Here is a 23,693-nt window from a genome sequence, read left to right on the forward strand (position 1 = left end):
GGGCGTGCAGATTAACAATACTCTTTAACATTTGATCACCTGGAGAGCTTTTAAAAGCACCTGACCTCAGCTTTCCCCTCACCCAAATGAATCAGAGACTGTGAAGGTGAGATCCAAGCACTCATTTGTTTAAAAAACTCAAGGTGACTAAGTGTGCAGCCAGGGCTGAGAACCAGTGGTGTTGAATTGTATCATGTGGGACATAGATAAAAATCAAAAAGAAAAAAAGAGAACGTTCCCCTTTGTGCACATAAGTATAGATTCACACACGTGCTCACATACATGTAGAGACTATCTTTAGAAGGATCTACAAGAAACTGGAGAGAATAGTTTCCTCCAATAATGAAGCAGAGCAGTGATAATCAACTGCATACTCATTTTTGATGTTCAAATTTTAAATCACAAGCATGGTTCACTGTTTTAAAAAGAAATTCTCACTGCACACCCAAAGCCAGCCACTCAGGGCTGTGATAGGACCTTTTGAGTTCACACAGCTTGACCTTTCTCTCAACTCTGCCATGGTGAGTGATTTCTGAGTGTTGGATGACAAAACAGTTTAGTCATTCATTCATTCATTCATTCATTCATATTTTTATCAAGAATTAAATATGAGTCAGGCACACACTAGGCACATCAATCTGGTCTCGTCCTCACAACCATATGTGAAATAGGTGGCACTATCCCCATTCTGTGGTTGGGGATATTTTAGCTCAGAGATTATATGTAATCAAGGTGACAGTATGTGAGTTCAGGATGTCCAGCTAAAACTAGCTAAACTGGTGGGACTCAGATGTCTTTGGATGGCCTGCACAGAACTTTAAAAAAAAGTCCTGTCTGGCAACAATGGACCAGTGATCACAGGGTTACCACTGGATGGAACTGAGTGTCCCTGGGACAGGCATGTGCTCTAGGTCAGCCCAGCTGCCACCCTTCCTGGCTGTATCACACCAGGCTTGTGTCACTTAATCACAAGTCATGGCCTCTGTAGGCATTTGAGTTTGTAACCCCTGTATTAAGGTAGGTAGGATGAGTCAACCATTACCTGTCTTATGGGTTACTGAGTTGGATTAGCCTGTGGAATGTGCTATTTCTATTCCAGTCTGGCTTTCATTCTGCTCATTGGATAACTAAACTCCTCTGCCTTAAATTTCCTTTGTGGTCTGTGTGTGATAGGCTGTTGGCCTTGATATGTTTGTGAGCAAATTCACACACTAGGGAATGAGTAAAACAGAGTATAGAAAGGGACAGTTGCCCAGCCTGGCAGGAGTGTGGGGCTGTGGAGCGAGAGATGAGACTAGTGAGATGGTGGTCATGCTGTGGTTCAATGCCGGCCACAAAGTTTGAACTATGGGGTGTAGCACAAATAACGCCCCTTTTTCCATTACAAAATCTTTTATTACACAGTCATAAGCATGTGATTCTGTAATATAATTATATCACAATCAAGCACACCATATGACACTTCAGGTGAAATGTTCAAATTAAAACTATAAATTATTACACCTATATTATTGCCCTGCCAACCACACTCCAGCGGGCCTTACCCTATATGTTCTTTAGGCCAGAGCTGCCCAGTAGCCTTCCTATGATGAATGTTCAAAATGGTAGTTTCTAGCTGCATGTGGCTATTAAACACTTGCAATGTAATGTGTTAATGAGGAACTAAATTTTATTTAACTTGAATTGACATAGCCCCATGTGGCTAGTGGCTACCACATTGGAAAGTGCAGCTTTAGGCAGTGGGTAGCCAGTGATTGTGTTGGAAGCAATATCAAAGCTGAGTTTCCAGAGGATGAACTTTCCAGGAGTGTGTAGGCTGCATGGGGTGGAGAGAAGGAGGTAGAAATAATATGGACAAAACTTAGCATCCATTAGGCACTTGCTGTGTCCATATACTGTGCTAAGATTAGCCCATTTAGTCCTCATAACAACTCTGTGAAAAGAGTCCTGCTATTATTTTTATTTCACAAGCTAGGAAATATAGACACAACAAGGTCAGTGGACTTATTCAAGGTCACAGAGTCAATAAATAGTGGTGCCTGTGTGGAATCCAGGCAGCAGGACTGCAGAGCTTGTGCTGTGAACCCCTCCATTCTGGATGGAAGTACCTGAGCCTCACTGAGAGCTGACTTTGCCTGCTGCTGTGTGTTCATACATGACATAGCTTTCATAACAAGCATGGGACATTGGTGGACTTATATTCCTTGTGGTTATGGAAACTTTGGTTCATGGAGATGAGCTGTCAAGCAAGACAAACACATCACTTTCTAGGGAGGACAGTTAGGCTTTATTGCAAAATTCCACGTCTGAGTTGCTGAGGGCAGTCGGGGTGGATTCAGTGGGGAAGGCACAAGAGGAGATGGCAAGAAAGATGTTGCAGAGGATGAATCAGTGAGATTTTAGCAACTGACTGGATGGTGGGGGTGAGGAAGGCGGGGGAGGATTTCTTCTGGAACAGTGAGCTGAATGACAAACATAAATGCAACTACATTGTGAAAGTTGAGAGCTCTAGGGGAAGACAAATCTGGTTTCCAATATGAAAGTTGTCGCTGAGTAGCTGGTGGATGCCTTTGGGCAAATCTCTTCTCTGTGAACATCAGCATCCCTGTCAATACAGTGAGGATCCTATCACCTTCCTCCCATGGCCGTGCTGTGGCGCAGGTGAAATGGATGTGAAAGTCCTTTGCAGACGCAAGTAGCATGGCCATGTGAGTCAGTCTGAATGCCAGTCAGGCCAAGTGTTGGGTGGAAATGGTGCCTTTGATCGAGGAGATGGGTCAGCAAAGCATTTGAGGAAGCATTACCTCATCTTGGACACCAGGCAGAACTTCATGCCAGTAGTCAGCTTTGACCTGGGAGAGAAAAGGAATTCTCCCCAGATATTGCAAAGCAGAATTGCACCCTGGTGGCTCCAACTCAAATGTTCCTGCTGTCAAGCACTTTGCATGTGATGTCTCATTTGAGCTTCACAACAACCATTTTTAAAAATTATTTTATTGTTGTTCAAGTCAGTTGTCTGCATTTACCCCCCACCATTCCCCCCACCCCAGGCATCCCCACCTACCCTCCCTGCTTCCACCCCCCCCTTGGTTTTGTCCATGTGTTCTTTATAGTTGGCCCTGAAAACCCTCCCCCCATTCCCCCCACTATCTCCTCCCACCTCCCCTCTGGTTACCGTCAGATTGTTCTTAATTTCAATGTCTCTGGTTATATTTTGCTTTCTTGCTTGTTTTGTTGATTAGGTTCCACTTAAAGGTGAGATCATATGGTATTTGTCCCTCACTGCCTGGCTTATTTCACTTAGCATAATGTTCTGCAGTTCCATCCATGCTGTTGCAAAGGGTAGGAGCTCCTTCTTTCTTTCTGCTACGTAGAATTCCATTGTGTAAATGTACTGTAGTTTTTTGATCCATTCATTTACTGATGGGCACTTGGGTTGTTTCCAAGGTTTCTTCCAGCACTTGGCTATTATAAATTGTGCTGCTATGAACATTGGGGTGCATAGGTTCTTTTGCATTGGTGTTTCAGGGTTCTTAGGATATAATCGTAGCAGTGAAATTCCGGGTCCAAAGGCAGTTTTATTTTTAGTTTTCTGAGGAAATTCCATACTGTTTTCCACAGTGGCTGTACTAGTCTGCATTCTCACCAACAGTGGACTAGGGTTCCCTTTTCTCCACAACCTCTCCAACACTTGTTTGTTGATTTGTTTATGATGGCCATTCTGACTGGTGTGAAGTGATATCTAATTGTGGTTTTAATTTGCATCTCTCTGATAGCTAGTGATGCTGAGCATCTTTTCATATGTCACTGGGCCCTCTGTATGTCCTCCTTGGAGAAGTGTCTGTTTAAGTCTTTTGCCCATTTTTTATTGGGTTGTTTGTGTTTCTGGAGTGGAGTCGTGTGAGTTCTTTATATATTTTGGAGATCAAACCCTTGTCTGAGGTTATCATTGGCAAATACGGTTTCCCATAAAGTTGGTTCTCTTTTCATTTCAATGCTGTTTTCTTTAGCCATACAGAAGCTCTTTAATTTGATGAGGTCCCATTTGTTTATTCTTTCCTTTTTATCCCTTGCTCTAGGGGACATATCTAGGGAAAATATTACTGAGTGGAATGTCTGAAATTTTCCTGCCTATGTGTTCCTTTAGGACTTTAATGGTGTCACGGCTTATATTTAAGTCTTTTATCCACCTTGAATTTATTTTTTTGTGTGGTGTAATTTGGTGATCGAGTTTCAGTTTTTCGCATGTAGCTGTCCAGATGTCCCAACACCATTTGTTGAAGAGGCTATTTTTGCTCCATTTTATGCTTCTTCCCCCTTTGTCAAATATTAATTGACCATAGAGGCTTGGGTGTATTTCTTGGCTCTCTATTCTGTTCCAGTGGTCTATGTGTCTGTTCTTATGCCAGTACCAGGCTGTCCACAATAACCTTTTAAGGGTAGGTACCACTGTTATTCTCACTTTGGAGAAAAAAAACAGAGTCAAAGAGGCATAGTAATTGGGCTAATGTCCTTCAGGTTAGAGGTGGTAAAATGAGGGTTCAGACAGAAGTCCATCTGATCTCAAAGTCATGGCCTGTAACTCTTGCAGATGACAGACTTTTTTCTTGAGAACTGTCTGTCTTGGGGCCTCCTGAGAGTGACAAGAGCTGAGGAAAGTGCTGAGGGCCCTTCTCTTTGCCCTCCCACCACAGATACCTGGAACTAGCACTGGAAATTGTCTCAGGTTTGGGTTAGGGGCAAAGATTGTTCCCCAAAGATGTCAGTTTTCCACTAACACCCCAGGGAGAATAGGGTAGAAGAGGTGGGTCAACTCCAAAAACAACAACAAAAGTATTTTGTTGACTTGACTTAGTCCTCTTTGGAATGCCATAGATACATATAGTCACTGGTTGGGAATTTGGGGGTGTGGTGCACTGTGAAGCAGAGTTGAGGTTCCAGTCTTTTGGAGGCAGGTACTCCAGAGAGATTCCCTGAACTTGTGACTCTAGATTTCTGCTTCTGGGGTCAACCAGGTATTTATGATCCTTGGCTGATATGTTAGTTTCCTATGGTTGCTCTAACAGATGACCACAGACTGCATGGCTTCAAATGACACAGATGAATGGTCTTACAGTTGTGGAGGTCAGAATGTGAAAATGGGTCTTACAGGGTTAAAATCAAGGGGTCAGCAGGGCTGCATTCCTCTTGGAGGTCCTAGGGGACAATCTGTCCCACATAGTTGGTTGGGCTTTCTTCCTTTTCTTTGGCTGATGATATTCATTTTTTTGTTCATTCATTCACCAAACATCTACTTACAGCATATCAGTTATGTACCAAGAGTTATGGTAAACACGAGGTAACTAGAGATGAGCCCCCTTCCCTCCCTCAAAGTGAGTAAGGGGGAATAAGAGCATAACTGATATTGTGAAGAAAGGCTTTTAGACTAAAGCAACTACTTATGAATGGGGATAGAGTCAGATGGTGAAAGACAACCTTCCTAAATAGTTCTGCACTGATGAAGAACTTAAAACCATAATAGACCACTTAGAAACTTAAAGCAAGAATTCACACCCTAACCAGTAAGTAATACAAGTAATACAAATAAAAGGAGGACAGGTGAAGGAGGGCAAATGGGGAAATACTGGGACAACTGTAATAGAATAACAATAAAATATTTTGAAAAAGAAGGAGGACAAATAAATTAGGAGGAGAAATAAAAGTAAAATATCAATTAATAAAGTAGGAAAAAAACAGTAACATTGATATATAAGTATGTATTTATGTGTGGTTATGTATATATTTTGGTCTGTCCAGAAGGTGTCCAGCCATGTACTATGAAAAATAGAGACATTTATTAAAGAAGATACAAGATACAAGAAACATTATACAAAATACAATGACCCCTCAGTACCCCTCAAACTAGGCACCTCAAACTAGGCACCTTGAGACCTCACACAGTTCTCTCAGCATCTCTTCTGTTCAAAACACTTCAAAATCCTTTGTTGGAATTGCATCAGCTGCCCCATCTTATTTTCCTGAATCTCATCAGTGGTCTGAAATCTCTTCCCTTTCAAAGGTGGTATTAGTTTTGGGAAAAGTCAGAAGTTGCACTGCACCAACTCTGGGCTGTAAGGGGGCTGAATCACCTGGGTGATTTGATGTTTCACCAAAAAACTCTGCATGAGACTTAATGCACAAACAGGCATGTGATCATGATGAAGCTGCCAACCACCAGTTGCCCATAGCTGCAGCCTTCTGAATTATTCTAATAGTTTCCATGGAGGAATATTCAAGTTTAACACAAAATTTGATGCAGATTCATCATTGCTCTATTCGCTCATTTTGAATGCAATGGCCACACAGTACACATGCTCACTCAACAATGTCTACCACCCCTGCTGACTAGTACAGTGAAGTTGTCATTGTTCATGCATGCACATTCCAGTCTCATTCATATATATATATGATATATGTAAATATAAATATATGTATATGCACACAATGATTTGCTTCTTTAAAATGATGGGATAATAAAGTAGACAACAAAGAAGACAAACCTCTGGAAGAGACTAACAATACAAAGAGGACACTATAGATGATTTCCAAGGAAAAATATAAATTCTAAAATTTACTTTAAGAAGATCGTGAGGAACAAGTGGAGCTGGTGAAAGCTCAGAACTGGACTAGACTATTTGCTATAGTCTTTTTCAACCTACATTGTTCAGAAAGTTCTAGGTGTAAAAATATGATAAGGAGAAAAAAGAGGCATACTTATCAGAATGAAAAAAAGAAAAATATTATTATTGGGAATAATATGATACTCTACCTGGAAAACTCAAGGTAAACTGAAAACTCACAAAAACTATTATGAGTTTAAAAAATACTTACAAAATAAGTATACAGTATTGCAAACTCATTGCTTTTTTGTTTGTAAACAATAATCACTTGGAAAACAAAGTGGAAAAAATGTTAAGATCACAATATCATAAAAAGGAGGATCCCTCAGATAATATTAAGTGAGAAATGTATAGCACCTATTGAGCAAATTTAAGACTTTATTAGGAGACATAAAATAAGATTTTAACAAGGAGACGTCCTATTCCTGATAGAAAGGCTTGTTGAGCCCTGGCTGGTGTGGCTCAGTGGATTGAGCCCCAGCCTGCAAACCAAGGGGTCATCAGTTTGATTCCTGGTCAGGGCACATGCCTGGGTTCCCCAGTGGGGGGTATGAGAGGCAACTACACATTGATGTTTTTCTCCCTTTCTTTTTCCTTCCCTTCCCCTCTCTCTAAAAATAAATAAAAAAATCTTTTTAAAAAGAAAGACTTATTTTAAAAGTGTCAGTTATCTTGAATTTAATTTTTAAATTTAAGACAATTTCTTTCAAAGTTCCAATAATTTTTTGGGTGGGGTAAAATATATTTTCAGTAAAAATTACATTGATATTTTTAAAACTTTAATCAACTGATTCCAAAGTTCACTTGGAACAATAACCATGCAGCAATCGCCAAGAAAATGCTGAAAATAAGGATAATGGGGGCTGGGAGGGGGGACTTGCCCTGCCAAGACTAATATATTATAAAGCTGCTATAATTAAAACTTACATTGTTGTATTATAAGAAAAATCAGTGGAACAGAAGGCACAGAGACAGACTCTAGTGTGTATGATTATTTAGCATATAATAAAATTGGCATTTGAAGTCAGTGGGGAAGGAATGAATTATTCAATGAAAGATGCTGGAACAGCTGATTACCTATTTGGAAAAAATGGCAAATTAGACTTCTATTCCACATCAGATTTTAAGAAATCACAGAGGATTAAAGAGTTTAAAATGTAAGTAATGCCATATAAAAGTTAAAAAAAACCCCACAAGAATAATATATATATATGAAATTAGGGCACACAGGGGCTCTTTTGAATTGCAGTTGGATTAAGTTTTCTTTGTCCAGTTTTATCTTTTAGTGGTCTGTAAATTATACATAATCTTTCTATTCTTAATTGTTAACATATATTCAGACTTATAGTGTCCTATGTACATTTTCTTAATATCTGTAATCTCTTGGGGAATAAGACAGGACTCAGCATATTTCAGTTTTATAGCCCTCTCCCACCCTCATTTCTTACAACTGAGTTTACCCCCTCCCTGTATCTTTTTCTTCTCCTACCACTATTTCTTACACTTCTTTTATTCACTTTTTGATTTTTCACAGGGTCTATATACTCTAATGCTTCCTTTGTGGGAAGTAAAATATCTAAGTTCTTGTATTCTGGAAATGTCTTTATTTTATATTTTTACTTGCTGGGCTTTGTATGAGGTTTTAGGGTCAAAATGAATTTTTCTAAACCTTTGAAGATACTGTTCTATCCTATCCTAGAATTCAAAATTGCTGAGGAGAAAAAATATGTTAAAATTATTTTTCCCCTTGTTGGTAACCTTTCCCCTTCCATCTTCCTGTTCCTGATAGACATTTTAGAGTGATGTCTGAGCCTTAGTGTTCTTACCATGTGCCTCTTTTACATTCACACCTATTGACACTTCATAGTTTCTTTCATTTAATGACTCAAATTCTTCTTAATCCTTAGGGAATTTTCTTCTGTTTCATTTGATTATACCCTCCTTACCATTCTCTCTGCTTTTTCTTGAACATCCTTTTAGATGGATATTAGAATTTCTGGATCTTTCCTAATCTTTCATATCATTTTCTTTATCTTTTCTTGTGCTTTTTAAAAGTATATTTTATTGATTATGCTATTATAGTTTTTCCAATTTCCTACCCTTTATCCCACCTCTGCCCTACACCCCCAACTCTCCAACATTACCCTCACTTAGTTAATGTCCATGGGTTGTACATATAAGTTCTTTGAATTCTCTCTTTCCTATACTATTTTTGACCTCTCCCTATTTATTTTATGCCTACCAATTATGCTTCTTATTCCCTGTACCCTTTCCCTCCATTCCTCCCCTCCTCCTCCCCACTGAAAACCCTCCATGTGATCTCCATTTTTCTGATTCTGTTCCTGTTCTAGTTGTTTGCTTAGTTTTTGTTTTGTTATTTTTCTTTTTTTAGGTTCATTTGTTGATAGTTGTGTTTGTTGTCATTTTATAGTTCCTAGTTTTTGATCTTCTTCAATTTCTTAGATAAGTCCCTTTAACATTTCATACAATAAGGGTTTGGTAATGATGAGTTTCTTTAACTTGACCTTATCTGGGAAGCACTTTATCTGTCCTTCCATTCTAAATGATAGTGTTGCTGGATAGAGTAATCTTGGATGTATGTCCTTGCCTTTCATGACTTTGAATATGTCTTTCCAGCCCCTTCTTGCCTATAAGGTCTCTTTTGAGAAATCATCTGATAGTCTTATGGGAACTCCTTTGTAAGTAGCTCTCTCCTTTTCTCTTGCTGCTTTTAGGATTCTCTCTTTATCTTTAATCTTGGGCAACTTAATGATGATGTACGTTGGTGTGTTCCTCTTTGGGTCCAACTTCTTTGGGACTCTCTGAACTTCCTGGACTTTCTGGAAGTCTATTTCCTTTGCCAGATTGGGGAATTTCTCCTTCATTATTTGTTCAAATAGTTTTTCAATTTCTTGCTCTTGTTCTTCCCCTTCTGGCACCACTATAATTCAGATATTGGAACATTTAAAGTTGTGACAGAGGTTCCTAAGACTCTCCATTTTTTTGAATTCTGATTTCTTCATTCTGCTCTACTTGGATGATTATTTCTTCCTTTTGTTCCAAGTCATTGCTTTGATTCTTGTTTTCCTTCCTGTTAGTGTTGGTTCCCTGAATATTTTGCTTTATTTCACTTTGGGTATCCTTCATTTGTTCTTTCATTTTGCGACCAAACTCAGTTATTTCTGTGAGCATCCTGATTACCAGGGCTTTGAACTCTCCATCAGATAGGTTGGCTATCTCCTCATCTCTTAGCTGTCTTTCTGGAGTTTTGCTCTGTTCTTTCATTTGGCCCTATTTCTTTTTCTCAGCTGACCTGTTAAGTGGTAAGGGGGAGGGGCCTAAGATATTCACCAGGGCAGGGCACCCCTCCTTGCTGTGCTGCGGTGCTGTCTGTGGGGGAGGGGCCAGAGGGAACAATGCAGCTCGCCTGCTTGGCTCTAGCCCCACTTTCCAATGAATCCTCATGTGAGCCTGGGAGTTTCTCCCACCAGGGCAACCCCTAATGTAGTTCACAGTCAGCCTAGAGTCTCAGTTTCCTATTCAGCCAGCTCCACCTGGGCTGTCCACTGCCTCTCTGCGAGTTGTTTCTGTCAGCCCGTCTTACTGGTCTGGGCGGTCTGGTTGGCTGTTTCTTTAATTCCTTGGTTGTTGGAGTTCCATGCAGTTTTATTTTCTGACACTTCTGGTTGTTTATTGATTTTAGATTGGTTGTTTTCCTCCTTTTGGTTGTTCCAGGAAGCAAGGGGTTTCTACCTACGTATCCATCTTGGCTGGAACTCTATTTTTTCTGGCACTTTTTGCAGAATTTTGGGAAAATCCCTCAATTTAGATTTCCAGTTTGCTAAGTTCCTCTGTTTTTTTTCAAACAAGCATATTTATTGAAGGGATCTGAAAATAGTAATAAGGCTTTCAACAACATCCTTTTACCCCCATCTTAGCCCACCTCCCCAGCTCTCCCCACCTCCCTTCTGTTTCCACCCCCCCTTTGTTTTTGTCCATGTGTCCTTTATACTTGTTCTTGCAAATCCTTCCCCCTTTCCCCTGAAATTCCCTCCCCTCTCCCCTCTGGTCACTGTCAGTACCCCAGTGTTCATAGCAGCACAATTTACAATAGCCAAGTGCTAGAAGCAACCTAGGTGCCCATCAGTAAATGAATGGATCAGAAAACTATGGTACATTTACACAATGGAATTCTATGCAGCAGAAAGAAGGAGCTCCTACCCTTTACAATAGCATGGATGGAACTGGAAAGCATTATGCTAAGTGAAATAAGCCAGTTGGTGAAAGACAAATATCATATGATCTCACCTTTAAGTGGAACCTAATTAACAAAACAAACAAACAAGCAAAATATAACCAAAGACACTGAAATTGCTAAGTTCCTCTTTAGATGTGTTCATTCTGTTATCAGCCCCACTATTAAGTTTCCAATTCTAGCAATCATTATTTTCATTCCCTGATCTGTTTTTCTTTGTATTGTTTCAAAGTAGGCTTATTGAAATTAGGCTTATTTTCCTGATTATAACACATATACTCATTGTAAAGATTTCACACTGTAAAAAAATGAAAGTTTGAAAGTAAAAATAATCTGCAATTCCACTGCCTAGAGCTAATATTCACTGGCTTTAGTTGACCACTGCTCATATATTCCCTCAGCATTCACAGAGGGGGACACACACACACACACACACACACACACACACCCCATACTATTTGTTACTAACATCTTTATACAAAGCATATATTACCTATAAAATACAGATGTTAAAGTATAAAAGGGATAAAGTAAAAGAGAAATTAGCCACTTTGAAACAATTCTTGGTTCCTAACTATGAAGGTTTTTAAATTTTTATATTATGGAAAATTTCAAACATACTGAAGAGTACACAGATTAATATCATGAGTCTTTATGCGTCTGCTGTCCAGGTTCCATAATGATCAGTCATGACTTACTTTTTTCTATCTGTAATCTTCCCCTTTATGTCCCCTTTTTGTAAATTATATTATTCATAAAGACTTCAGGCACATCTTCAAAGATAAGGATTCTTTAATAAAAATAACCACAATGCCATTATCATACCCCAAATTATAATTCCCTAGTATCAGTAATAATAATCCTTTCATATCATCTGAGTGAGTTATAACTATTTCCCTGACATTGTCTCACAATTTTTGAACCAGCTGTTGATTTTAATTAGGATCCAAACAAAGTCCACATAATTGCATTTAGTTAATTTGTTTCTTAAATCTCTTTGAATATACAAGTTTCTCCTCTGACCCTGCTTTTTTTGGCAGTTTTTGAATTTTATAGCTCTTCTTTTTTTATTTTTCACTCTAAATAATTTTTTATCTTTCAATTACAATTGACATACAATATTATATTAGATTCAGGTGTACAACCTAATGATTATACATTTATAGTATTTACTAAGTGATCATCCTGATAAATCTTGTACCCATTTGACACCATACATAGTTATTAGGATATTATTGACTGTATTCCCTATGCTGTACTTTACATTCCCATGACTATTCTATAGCTATCAATTTGTACTTCTTCATCTCCTCATCTTTTTCACCCATCCCCTCCAATCCTCCTCCCATCTGGCAACTGTTAAAACGTTCTCTGAATCTATGAATCTGTTTCTGTACTACTTGTGTGTGTATTTGTTGTTTAGATTCAATTATTGATAGATATGTATTTGTTGCCATTTGATTATTCATGTTTTTTATCTTTTTTTTCCTTCTTCTTAAAGAAGACCCTTTAACATTTCATGCAATACTGGTTTGATGGTGATGAACTCCTTTAGCTTTTTCCTGTTGGGGAAGCTCTTTATATGTCCTTCAATTCTACATGATAGCTTTGCTGGGTAGAGTAATCTTCATTTTAGGTGCTTTCTTTTCTTCTCTTTTATTTTTTAATTCTCACCTGAGGATATGTTTATTGATTTTTGAGAGAGAGGAAAGGAGGAAGAGACTGAGGAAGAGAAAAGGAGAGAGGGAGAGAGCAGGGGGAGAAAAAAAGGGGGGTGGGGAGAGAGAGACATTGATGTGAGAGAGAAACATCAATTGATTGCCTCTTGTGTGTGCCCCAACCATGGACCAAACTTGCAACCTAGGAGTGTATCCTGACTTGGAATTGAACCTGCAAGCTATTTGGTATATGAGGTGATGCTTCAACCAACTGAGCCACCACCTAGGACTGTAGGTCCTTGTGTTTTACCACCTTGAATATTTTGCCAGCCAGCTCCTCCTGACTTTCCAAGTTTCTGTTGAGAAATAGCTGCTTCTAAGATTTTCTTTTTTTCTTTAACCTTTGGCATTTTAATTATGATGTGTCTTGGTGTGGCCTCTTTGGGTTCATCTTGTTTGGGACTGTGCACTTCCTAGACCTGTATGTTTATTTCCTTTACTGGGTTAGGGAAGTTTTCCATCAATATTTTTTTCACATAAGTTTTCAGTTCCTTGCTCTCTCTCTCTTCTCCTTCTGGCACCCTCATGATGTGAATGTTGGTATGTTTGAAGTTGTCCCAGAGGCTCCTTATACTATCCTCATTTTTTTTTGCTGTTCTGATTGGTTGTTTTCTGTTTCCTTAACTTCCAAATCTCTAATTTGATTCTCTGCTTCATCTTTTCCACTGTTGATTCCCTGTAACTTCTTCTTCATTTCAGTTACTGTATCCTTCATTTCTGAGTAGTTCTTTTTTATGTTTTCTACTTCAGTTTCCTATATCTTTGTTGAAGTTCTCACTAAGTTCATCTACTCTTCTCTTAAGTTCATTGAGCATCCTTACCACTAGTATTTTGAACTCTGCATCTAGTAGATTGCTTGTCTCCATTTTGTTTAGAGGTTTCATCCTGTTCTTTCATTTGAGACATGCTTCTTTGTCTCCTCATTTTGGCAGCCTTCCTGTGTTTGTTACTATGTATTGGGTAGAGCTGCTATATCCCCTGAGCTTGGTCAAGTAACTTAATCTAGTAAGTGTCCTGTAGGGTTCAGTAGCACAGCCTTCCTGTTCACCTGAGCTGGTCATTCCAGGTGTGCCTTCATTGTGTGGGCTGTGTACATTTTCCTGTTGTAGTTGAGCCTTGATTGCTGTGGGCATGTCAGTGGGAGGGATTTACCCCCAGGTCAATTGACTGCAAGGACTGTCTGTGACCACTGTGGAGGATCAGGTGTGCAGGGCCCACCCCATGGAGCAGGACTTACTTTAGCAGGATTCTGGTGTATGCCGAATCTACCCCTTGAATGTGTTGCTTGTGAAGGGGTTGGGTGGTACTTCAGTATAGTTTGAAGCTGTCCACTAGGTGTGCTTGCTCTGGCACCTCCTGGGAGGTGCAGTACGAGGTCAGTGGCTACCTGTGCCCTTCCCAGGGCTACCTGGAAAGAGATACAAAGGAACCTGCAGGTGGTTGCTACTTGTGCTGAGCTTGGAGGTAGCCAGGAGAAGCCAAATTGTGAACTAAAGTCTTCTGCTGCTAGTGTCAGGCCTGGGGCCACTTAGTGAGAAGTACAGGGCACAGTGAGGCCAGATGCTACTTGTTTAAGAAATTTTAGGCAAGTCTAAAGCATGAACCAAGAGAGGACATTGTGTGGAAAAGCTGACACCAGAGAAGTCAGCATTCATGCTGTCTGTCGCTACAAGAACCAATAAGTAGAGACAAGGATTATGTCTTTATGGATGCTTTATTCAAATGCCAGGGATCTGAGAAGATGGTGGGTTATGTACCCTAAAAACCATCTTAACATTCCATTTCAAGCTGACCTTTTTCTATAGAGAAGAGAAGAAAAGGATAGGTAAGGGGTTTGGAAAAAAAAGTTAGTTGGATAAGAGTTACAGTTCAAGGGTGATATTCTTAGTATTTCTTTATCTGCTGATCAACAATTCTTTATCTGCATCTTGGACACTCCCTCCCTGGAAGCCAGTGACTCAGATGCCATCTTGATTGTTTGCAGACTCCCTGGGGCACAAAAGTTGAGATGCTTGTCCTCCTCCTGGAGTCATGTAGGTTATACATTCCAGTTCCTGGAAAAACGGCTTTCCACATGTACCCATCGCTTAAGTCTACCAACTATAACTACAGCTAAAATCTTTAACTCTTGAGTTCCTCTATAAAAGCCACTGGAAACACTTTGGGTGGGCCCACAAGTTGGGTGGGGCAGGGTCTCAGGGAATCACTAGGGCTGGGTGGGCAGTGATAGCCAGGTTGCTGGAGTCTCAGATATGGTGCCCGCATGTGAAGTGTGTTGGAGGAGGGCCCATCAAAAGATCATTGGCTTCTGCCAGCACTTCTGTCTGGGAGAAGCTGCCCCTGCAGCTTTTGCCCTAATGCCAGATAATTCAGTTCCTCCCTGTCTGTCCCTGGTGCCTTTTGAGCTGCTGCCCCAGCACTGGAGCTCAGAACCAGTGAGTCTGAGCAAGTCTGTGTGTGGGCTCTTTAAGAGGAATGCCAGGGACTGCAGAAGCCTCAGTCTCACTCAGCCACAATTCCTGCTGGTCTTTATAGCCAGAGGTTATGGGGACTTCTCCTCCTTGCACTGGAACCCTTGGCTGGGGGGTCTGGTGTCGGGCTGGGACCCCTTGCTCCTCAGGGGGACCTCTGCAGCAGCCAAGATATCCCTTTCAATTTTTATCTACCACAGGTGGATATAGGACTAGCCCATATAGAATCTCTACCCTTCCTACCAGTCTTAATGTGCTTTATTTATTTTATTATGTATGTATGTATGTATGTATGTATATGTATTCCTTGCCTGAGGATATGTTTCTATTGATTTTAGAGGGAAGGAAGGGAAGAGGGGGGAGAGAGAGAGAGAGAGAGAGAGAGAGAGAGAGAGAGAGAGAGAGAGAGAGAGAGAGGGAGAGATATTAAGGTAAGAGAAACATCGATCTGTTGCCTTTTATATGTACCCTGACCAGGGATTGAACTCACAGCCTAGGTATGTGCCCTGACTGGGAGTTGAACCTGTAGCCTTTTAATGTATGGGATGATGCTCCAACCAGCTCAGCCACATCTTCTTTATATCCTTAATTGTAGGACTTATATACAGCTAGATTTTAGGCAGTTCTGAATTATGATTGTTCTGTAGTTTAGTTGTAATTTTGATGTGGTTGTGAGAGGAAGTGAGTACTGCATTTACCTACACTACCATCTTACTGGAAGCCGCAGTATTTTTGTTTTATTTTTTGTTGTTTTCTTTTTTGAGCAATTTTAGGTTTGCAGAAAATATGATTAGAAAGTATAGAGTTCCAATATTACTCTCTTAACCCCATTCCCATGGCAGTCAATATTGAGGCATTATTATTAACTAAAAACTATTCTTTATGTCAAGGATTCAGTCTTTGTCTTGTACATTTTATAAATGTATTCCCTAAAAATCTCTCCTGTCCTCTTGTAGTTTATTTGTTGAAGAAACTATTTGGTTATCTTGTAGTTTTCCACGTTCTTGTGCATTTTTTCCCCACCACCTCACTGTTATATCATGTAATATGTGCTTCTGTTATTTACACTTTCTGTAAATTGGAAGTTGGGTCAAGGTGCTTGACTTGGTCCAGGTTTGATTATTTTGGCAACAGTACTAGATAGGTGGTAGAGTCCTTCACAGTACTATCACCAGTAGGCAGGTAGTATCTTTTTTTGTGATGTCCACAGCCACTGAGGATTACCGCCCAGACCCGTTATATCACTGGGGGGTCCCTTTAAGGGTTCCTGTAGTGTTTTCTTTTACTGTGGCCTTTAGAAAGATGCTGTTTCAGGTTTACAGTATAGTGGTTAGACAGCCATATACTTTACAAAGTGTTTCCCTGAGAATTCTAGTACCTATCTGGCACCACATATAGTTATTACAATATTGTTGACTATATTTCCTACGCTGTACTTTACATCCCAATGACTGTTTTGTAACTACCAATTTGTACTTCTTAATTTTTTCACCATTTTCACTTAGTTCCCCAGTCTCCCTCCTGTCTGGCAACCATCAATACACCTGAAACAAATACAAAATAATATTGAATGTAAGCTCTTATTGAAAAATAAAATGAAAAGAAAAGAAAGATGCTGTTTTTGCTGTGTGGCACCTGTTCTCCAGGAACACATACTGTAGAGTTTGTTTAAGGTGATTTGGACAACAAAACAATAACAGAAGATTTGAACAAAAAAAAACCCCAGGTTTTTTTTGGTATACATTCTCTGACTGTCCCTTTACCCAAGTGAAACAATCCCCAAACTGTATAGCCATACATAGATACATTTAACTCAAACAAATTCAAATACAGTATAAGTATGAATGTATTTGGTTTCAAACTACTAATGTAACCGTATAAAAACTGTAGCTTATTCTTCCACTTACTGGACATTGCTCTTGTGTAAGGTGAGGGCATGGGTCTGTCTTTCCTGCTCATTCTGTTTCTACATGCCTTTAATTTTATCTACATCTTTCAAACTGTGATTCTAGTGTTTGAATAAACATATTTCTTATGCATTCTGAACCTAATCACAAGCCAACTACTTCACCTGGTGCCCAGTCTAAGAAACAACATTCTGTTCCAAAACGGGGCAACTTAAATGATCTTCAAGGGACTGTAATTTTGAATATATGTGATCTTTTGAACCCTAGTTACTTCAGAAACTTAACTAGTTTGCAGGATATAACACTGTATACTCATGAATTTGACTTTAACAAAGGACACATGTAGAAGCTGAAGGCATTGTTTATTTTGGTATAAAGCCTTTATTTGTTGTGAAGTCCAGATTCTAATCATCTCTTTCTCCCCTTTTCTCTCTTCCTCCCCTACACTTTCCTTCTCCCCTTCCTCCTACTTTTATTTTGTCTTTTGCAGTCTGCTGTTTTGTTGTACACAAGCGTTGCCATGAATTTGTCACTTTCTCCTGCCCAGGCGCTGACAAGGGTCCAGCCTCTGATGTAAGTAATGAACACTGGTCATCCCTCTGTCCACAATCAATGTATCCTTTTGGGTAAATGTGAGTGAGGGTCCTGAGATGAAGAAGTTTGGGTGGTCCCATTCCAAGGCATATGGTGGTCCTTGTAGTCTCTGAGACATTTTTCATTTTAATGGAAAAACCAAAAAACAAAACATTTGGGGGGGAGCTGTGATTGTATGGGAAACCAGCTGGTTCTCCTACTATGATTTTGTTAAATGTCTTAAAAATTTTTTATTAAATTTATTGGGGTGACATTGGTTAATAAGATTATATAAGTTCCATAAATGTCTTCTCATCTTGAAGCTGAGACATGGAGAGTGATGGTCAGAGGCTAAATTGTTATCACTACTGTGAAGAGGTTGTTAGAATAGTGCCTTACCATGCATGCACTTTATAGCTCTTTGTTAGGGAATTCTTTTTCTTTTTAGTGATTTTATTTATTTATTTTTAGAGAGAAGAGAAGGGAAGGAAAAAAGGAGGAGAGAAATATCTATGTGTGGTTGCCTCTCACTGGGGACCTGGCCTGCAACTCAGGCATGTGCCCTGACTGGGAATCGAACTGGTGACCCTTTGGTTTGCAAGCCAGCACTCAATCCATTGAGCCACACCAGCCAGGGCTGTAGGGAATTCTTGATACCAGGGCCCAAGTGTTAGGAAGAAATTAGTTTGTCCTGTTACTCTGCATCTCCCAGTATGACTACTGTGGATGGGAGAAGGGAAGCTTCTAGGTAAAACAGAGAGGTAATTTTCATTATAGTCATAATGAATTTATTTTAACATGGATTGGAAAAATGTGTCTACTAGTGGTTTTGCATTTATAGTAAGGATATAAAATTTCCTACCTAAGTAAATGTATTTAGAGAATTAAGGTAAACCAAAAATACATATATTTAAGGAAACTGTTATGCGAATGCTGGTATGGATACTACAAGGTTATGGCAAAACTCTTGGGATGACTTTGTCTGAAGTTTGAGGAACATTGTTGATCATCTACACAACAGCCAGTCCTGGCCCTCAGTCTCTTCTTTCTGGCAGAGGCTCTCTTTCAGCTAGAAGCTAAAAATGCCTGGTAACTTACTTTCCCATGCTCCTTTATAGCCTGTGAGTGAGCATGTGATCCAGTTCTGCTCAGTGAGATGTGAGCAGAAGCTTGGGTACGGCTTTTAGGAAAGGCTTTCCTTTCTGATAATACATCTCTTTCTTTGTCCTGCTTGTGCTTGTAACAGCCCTTTTGGGCCAGTGAGGGAGACATGTTGAGCATGGCAGAGTGGAAGAGTTGAGAGACCTTGAGTCACTGTTGACACCAAGAAGCTGCTGAGCCTACTTTAAGTTCTGTTGTGCCAGAATGTGTGAGATGAGAAGGGGGGAAGAGGGCTTTTTCAGGTGTCACTATTTGGGTATTCTTTTCCATGCAGCTGAAAGTTTCCTAAGAGGACGTTCCACCATGTACCCTCTTCCACTGCCCAGTAATGAGCTATGTTCAGGGACCCTATGTGCAGCTGTCACCCTAGTTCATATTTTGTTTCTGTTTGGGTTCATCTTCCTGGAATGTTCTACATGGATTTTGGCCAGTATTATTGGCCCCATTCTTACTCACTTGGACTTGACAGCTGCCCTCAGAGTGGTGACTACCTTGTGTCATTGAATTAGTTTGACTCTTGCTGACCTTTTACAAATGGTCATTTGCCATGTCCCTCTAAGTCAGGGGCATATCTGTTGCCACAGCAACATGAACACCCTAGAGCTCATGCCACAGTTACTGTGCTTGGAAACTGGTACTTGGGATTAAGCACTCTAAGCCACACAGAACCAGCAGAGTCCTTACTGGACTATCTGCAGAGGTGAAGACAGGACTGTTTATCATGACCCCCAAGGTCACACTCCCCTGGCCCTTTTAGTGCAATTCTTCCTCTCATCCCTAGGAAAACAGGTGGGGAAGTTTGGGGGACAACCTGGCTCTGCATGTCCTTGCAGACGGAGGCTGGATCCTCAGGAGCAGCTAAGAGGATGGCGTTTCCCACACCCTGTCTGTACAGAGTGGGCAAAAGTAGGCTTACTGTTGTGAGTACATGAAACAGTTCATTCTTGTATTATTATTTACTAATTATTATATGATTTTCCATATAAGCAATTGTAAACCTACTTTGCCTCACCCTATATTTGTTGACTTTTTCTGTTGCCTAAGAGAAAAACTCAGCTTTAGCTGGCTTATGTGAAAAAGGAAATTCTGGTCCCTGAAACTGAAAAGGATCAGATCTCCAAATCAGGGTGCAGAAGTGGGGTCCTCAGGAATCTTTCTCCATGTCTTGGCTCAGTCTTGGTTCCAGTTTCAGGAAGATGATTCTGCCATGGAGCATGATGGCTGCAGCACAATTAGTCTTATGTGGTATCACGGCTGCAGCTCCAGTGAGAAGAGCTAATGTCCCACTGGACTCTGGGTCACATGTGGCCCGAAGGATAGTTACGTGATTGGCCAGACCTGGCCATGTATCTGCTCCTGCAAAGGAAGACCCACGTACCTACCCCATAATTTGAGAGTGGGGGAGAAATGGTCCCTAAGAAGGAAACTAAGGAAAAATATTAAATTACAGACCATGGAGCCAACATTCTCAGGCTCAAATATGTGTGACCTTTGGCAAATTACTTGAATCTCTTTGTACCTTAGATTCCTCAGCTGAAAATGTATAAAGTAACAGCTCCTCTCTCATAACATTGTTATGAGTATTCAATGTATAAATATCTATAAAAGCACCCAGGACAGTGTCTGGTACCTAGCAGGAGCTGTATATGTGAAGATTATGATAATGACAATGAATAACAATGACTACATATTGAACAGGTAGTAAGGACAGATGTCTGTTCAGTAAGTCTGAAGAATGAGCAGGTTCTCTGCCTGCCACCTGGCAGGCCTTCCTAGCAGTTGTAGGCTCTGTAAATGGTAGGAGACCCTTTTTTTTGTATGAATGGAGCTGTGCAGCCATCCTTTGCCTTGGGCATGAGGAGAGCAGGAAGCAGCCCCTGCAGCTAGCATGCATGGGATATTTAGCAGCCTACCTGGGATGATCCTGTCTCTTGACACAGTTCCAGGTTTGTTGACACCAAGGATGATGAATTAGTGCAGGCAACTGAATTGGTTTCTCAGTTCATCTGCCAATGGTCAGAGTCATGATTAAAGATCTGTCCACAGCTGCTCACCAACCTGGCTGGGCTCTTTTTTGGCTACCTCTAAGGCTCATGCAGGTTTGGAGAGTGCCCTCCTCCTGTGTGGCCTTGAAGGAGCTGTGGGCAGGCTCATGGGGCAGTAAAGCAGCTTCCATCTGTGAAAAAGGAACATGCTCAGCTCTGTTCTCTACCCTCTGCTAGTCCATGCCCAGTCTGAACTTGGAAATGTGCTGGATATTAAAACTCTGTCTTCTATAGGTTGTTAGTCCACTCCAGGAACTTTATGAACTGGGCACTCTCCCAGTGAACCCCCAACTACTGACCCAATTATTCACTGCCAATGGGAATAGATATATATGGGCACCCACCATGGGATGACCTCCAATGGCAGAATTTCTGGCGGGTACTTCTGGTTACCTGCAGGTATCCTTCTAGTTTTTAGTCTTGCCCCTGGTTGGGAACTCTCAATTCTGCTGTATTGAACCATTTCAAGCATTATATATAGCCATTATAGTTACCCATCACTTATAATGCTGAACACATACGCAGCCTCCTGAGAGCTTCTCAGAAGAGGAAAGAGAGGAACTGTCTCTGAGAGCTGTGGCTAGGGTGAATAAAATGAGGAACTTAACCTGGGCACAAAATTTAAAGAGTTCTCACCTGTGTCTGTGGATATCTGTGGCTGGATGATCTAGGATGGCCCTACTCACATGACTGGCAGTAAGCATGTGGTTGGCTTAGGAGCCTTGCTTCTCCATGTGGCCTTCACCAGCCAGCTGGCTAGCTCTGGTTTGTTCACATAGTCATTTCAGTGTTCCAAGAAGAGCAAGAAAGCATGTCCCAATGCATATGTGCTTTTTCAGCCTGTATATTGTGTTTGATGATGTCCCACTGGATAAAGTAGTCTCTTGGCCAAGCTCAGATGGCAGAGAACCAGACTTTGCTCTTCATGGAAGGAGAAAATTCTCCAGTGAGTCTGATGCAGATCTTGTTGACTTAAAAGGCCACTGACAGTAGGATCTCTGGAGACCATAACACTGGACTTTATAAAGGACCCACAGGTCTCGGTGTCATTCACAAGGCCATACAAGAGAGCACACCTCATTTATCTCCTGCCCCAGGTCCCTAGCTGACCTAGCCCCTTCCAGCTACAAACGGGAAATTAGGCAATTTATTAGTCATGCTCAAAGACAATGGTGGGTTGAAGAGTATGGACTACTCTGGAGTCAGACTCAGGTCCAGGGCTGACTCTGCCAGTTGTTCACTTGGGGGCCTTGGGCACACCACCTTCCTCTCTGTGGCTCAGTTTTCTTATCTATAAATTGGACTGTTAGTACCAACCACATAAGTTCATTGTAATAATTTTCTAATTCTTAAAATGAAAAAGGGTTAACAAAAAAAGAGAAAGAATCAACAGAAAAAGGATTAAAAACCCATTGAATGAAAGTGCTTAGTGCAGTGCCTGTCACATAGTAAACCCTTGATGCGAGTAGCTAAGTGCATTTCAGTTGCTTCACATAACTCCCTAAAAATGAATGTACTGATAAATCTCTACTTACCCTACCTAGAATGCTTGTACAAGGTAATCACTTACCCCAAACCTCAAATTCTGTGATGCAATGCTAAGATAAGAACCTGGACTTTGGGACCAGAGAATCTGCCATCAGATTCCAGCATTGCCATTTACTGCTCCAGGGATTTTGGGAAAATAATTAGTTTTGTGACACTGAGTTCATATCTTGAAAGTGGGGGAAATAATACCTAAATCATACTTTTTTTGGTGAGTATTCCATGGGAGACTGATTGAGCTACATTGAGAATAGTGGCTGGCACAAAGAAATCACTCAATAAATGGTTATAAATTATTATTAATACCTGGAGGATTCTCTACTAGCTTCCAGCAGGGCTAGGGGTTACCCTCTGACCTGCCAAAGAATAATAACTAATAATAGTATTTATTGCCCTGGCCTGGTTGAGGGTTTGATTGACAGTCAAGGCACATGCCTAGGTTGCAGGTTCAATCCCTGGTCAGGGCTGGTACAGCAGGTAACCAATCAATGTTTCTCTCTCACAATGATGTTTTTTTCCTCTCTCTAAAAGTCAATAAATATATTCTTAGGTGAGGATTAAAAAAAAAATATATATATATATGTGTGTGTGTGTGTGTGTGTGTGTGTGTATGTATATGAGGGTATATATATATATGAGGAGATACATATATGAGGAGTTACATATATGAGGAGATATATATATATGTGTATATATAGACAGAGTAATATTTGTGGAGTGGGGTCTCTGTACAAGATGGTTAAGAGGATTCTTTAGCAGGGTGTGTAAAAATACTTTCTTCAAAATGTGGTCTTTCAAATAATTTCTTATAATTTACAATCAAAGCACTGAGTAAAATCCACTGTTAATGAACACCCTGTGCCCTCTTGATTCCATCACTGAGTCAGGTCAGTTGGTGGTAATAGGCACTCATGCTGAGTGTGCTTTTTGCATTTCTCAATCAAGTTGTACTTAATGAAGAGTATTTAAAAGTGATATATTATATGTTAAATTTTGAAGATTTAATAGAGGGGAAAATAAAAGGAGATTTAGGAAGAATGTTACATTTATATATTAAAATATGTAGATAAATGCTAATTTGTTTGAAAATCTGATAGAAATCGATGATTTCCTAGGAAATGTTGAATTGCCAATTTTCTCTAAAGAAGAAATTGAAATCAGAAAAGGGGAGTAACTGAGAGAAATGAGAACATTGCCCAAGAAATATTTCTTCTCCCAAAGCCCCAGTTGAATAAGCTTCATGGGGAAATTTTTTTGAGCTTTAGAGGAATGAAAGATTTTTGTTTGTTTTAAATGGTATTGGATTCTAGAGAAAAAGTAAAGCTTGATGATTTTTTAAATTGAAAGTGAGAGAAATCT

At 40.2% G+C, this 23,693-nt stretch overlaps 1 protein-coding gene across 2 annotated transcripts in view; it reads left to right on the top strand.

The window, feature by feature from the left end:
* PRKCB (protein kinase C beta) overlaps positions 1–23,693 on the top strand; it is a 340,114-nt gene that overhangs the window by 138,962 nt on the left and 177,459 nt on the right. For both annotated transcript variants that reach the window (XM_045848918.1, XM_045848917.1), the window contains exon 3: positions 17,501–17,583. In XM_045848918.1, the coding sequence (XP_045704874.1) occupies positions 17,501–17,583 (83 nt within the window). The remainder of the gene's footprint in view (positions 1–17,500; positions 17,584–23,693) is intronic.

Source organism: Phyllostomus hastatus, unplaced genomic scaffold (assembly GCF_019186645.2).
Source record: "Phyllostomus hastatus isolate PE091 unplaced genomic scaffold, TTU_PhHast_1.1 phas_contig_64, whole genome shotgun sequence".
Classification (NCBI taxonomy): domain Eukaryota; kingdom Metazoa; phylum Chordata; class Mammalia; order Chiroptera; family Phyllostomidae; genus Phyllostomus; species Phyllostomus hastatus.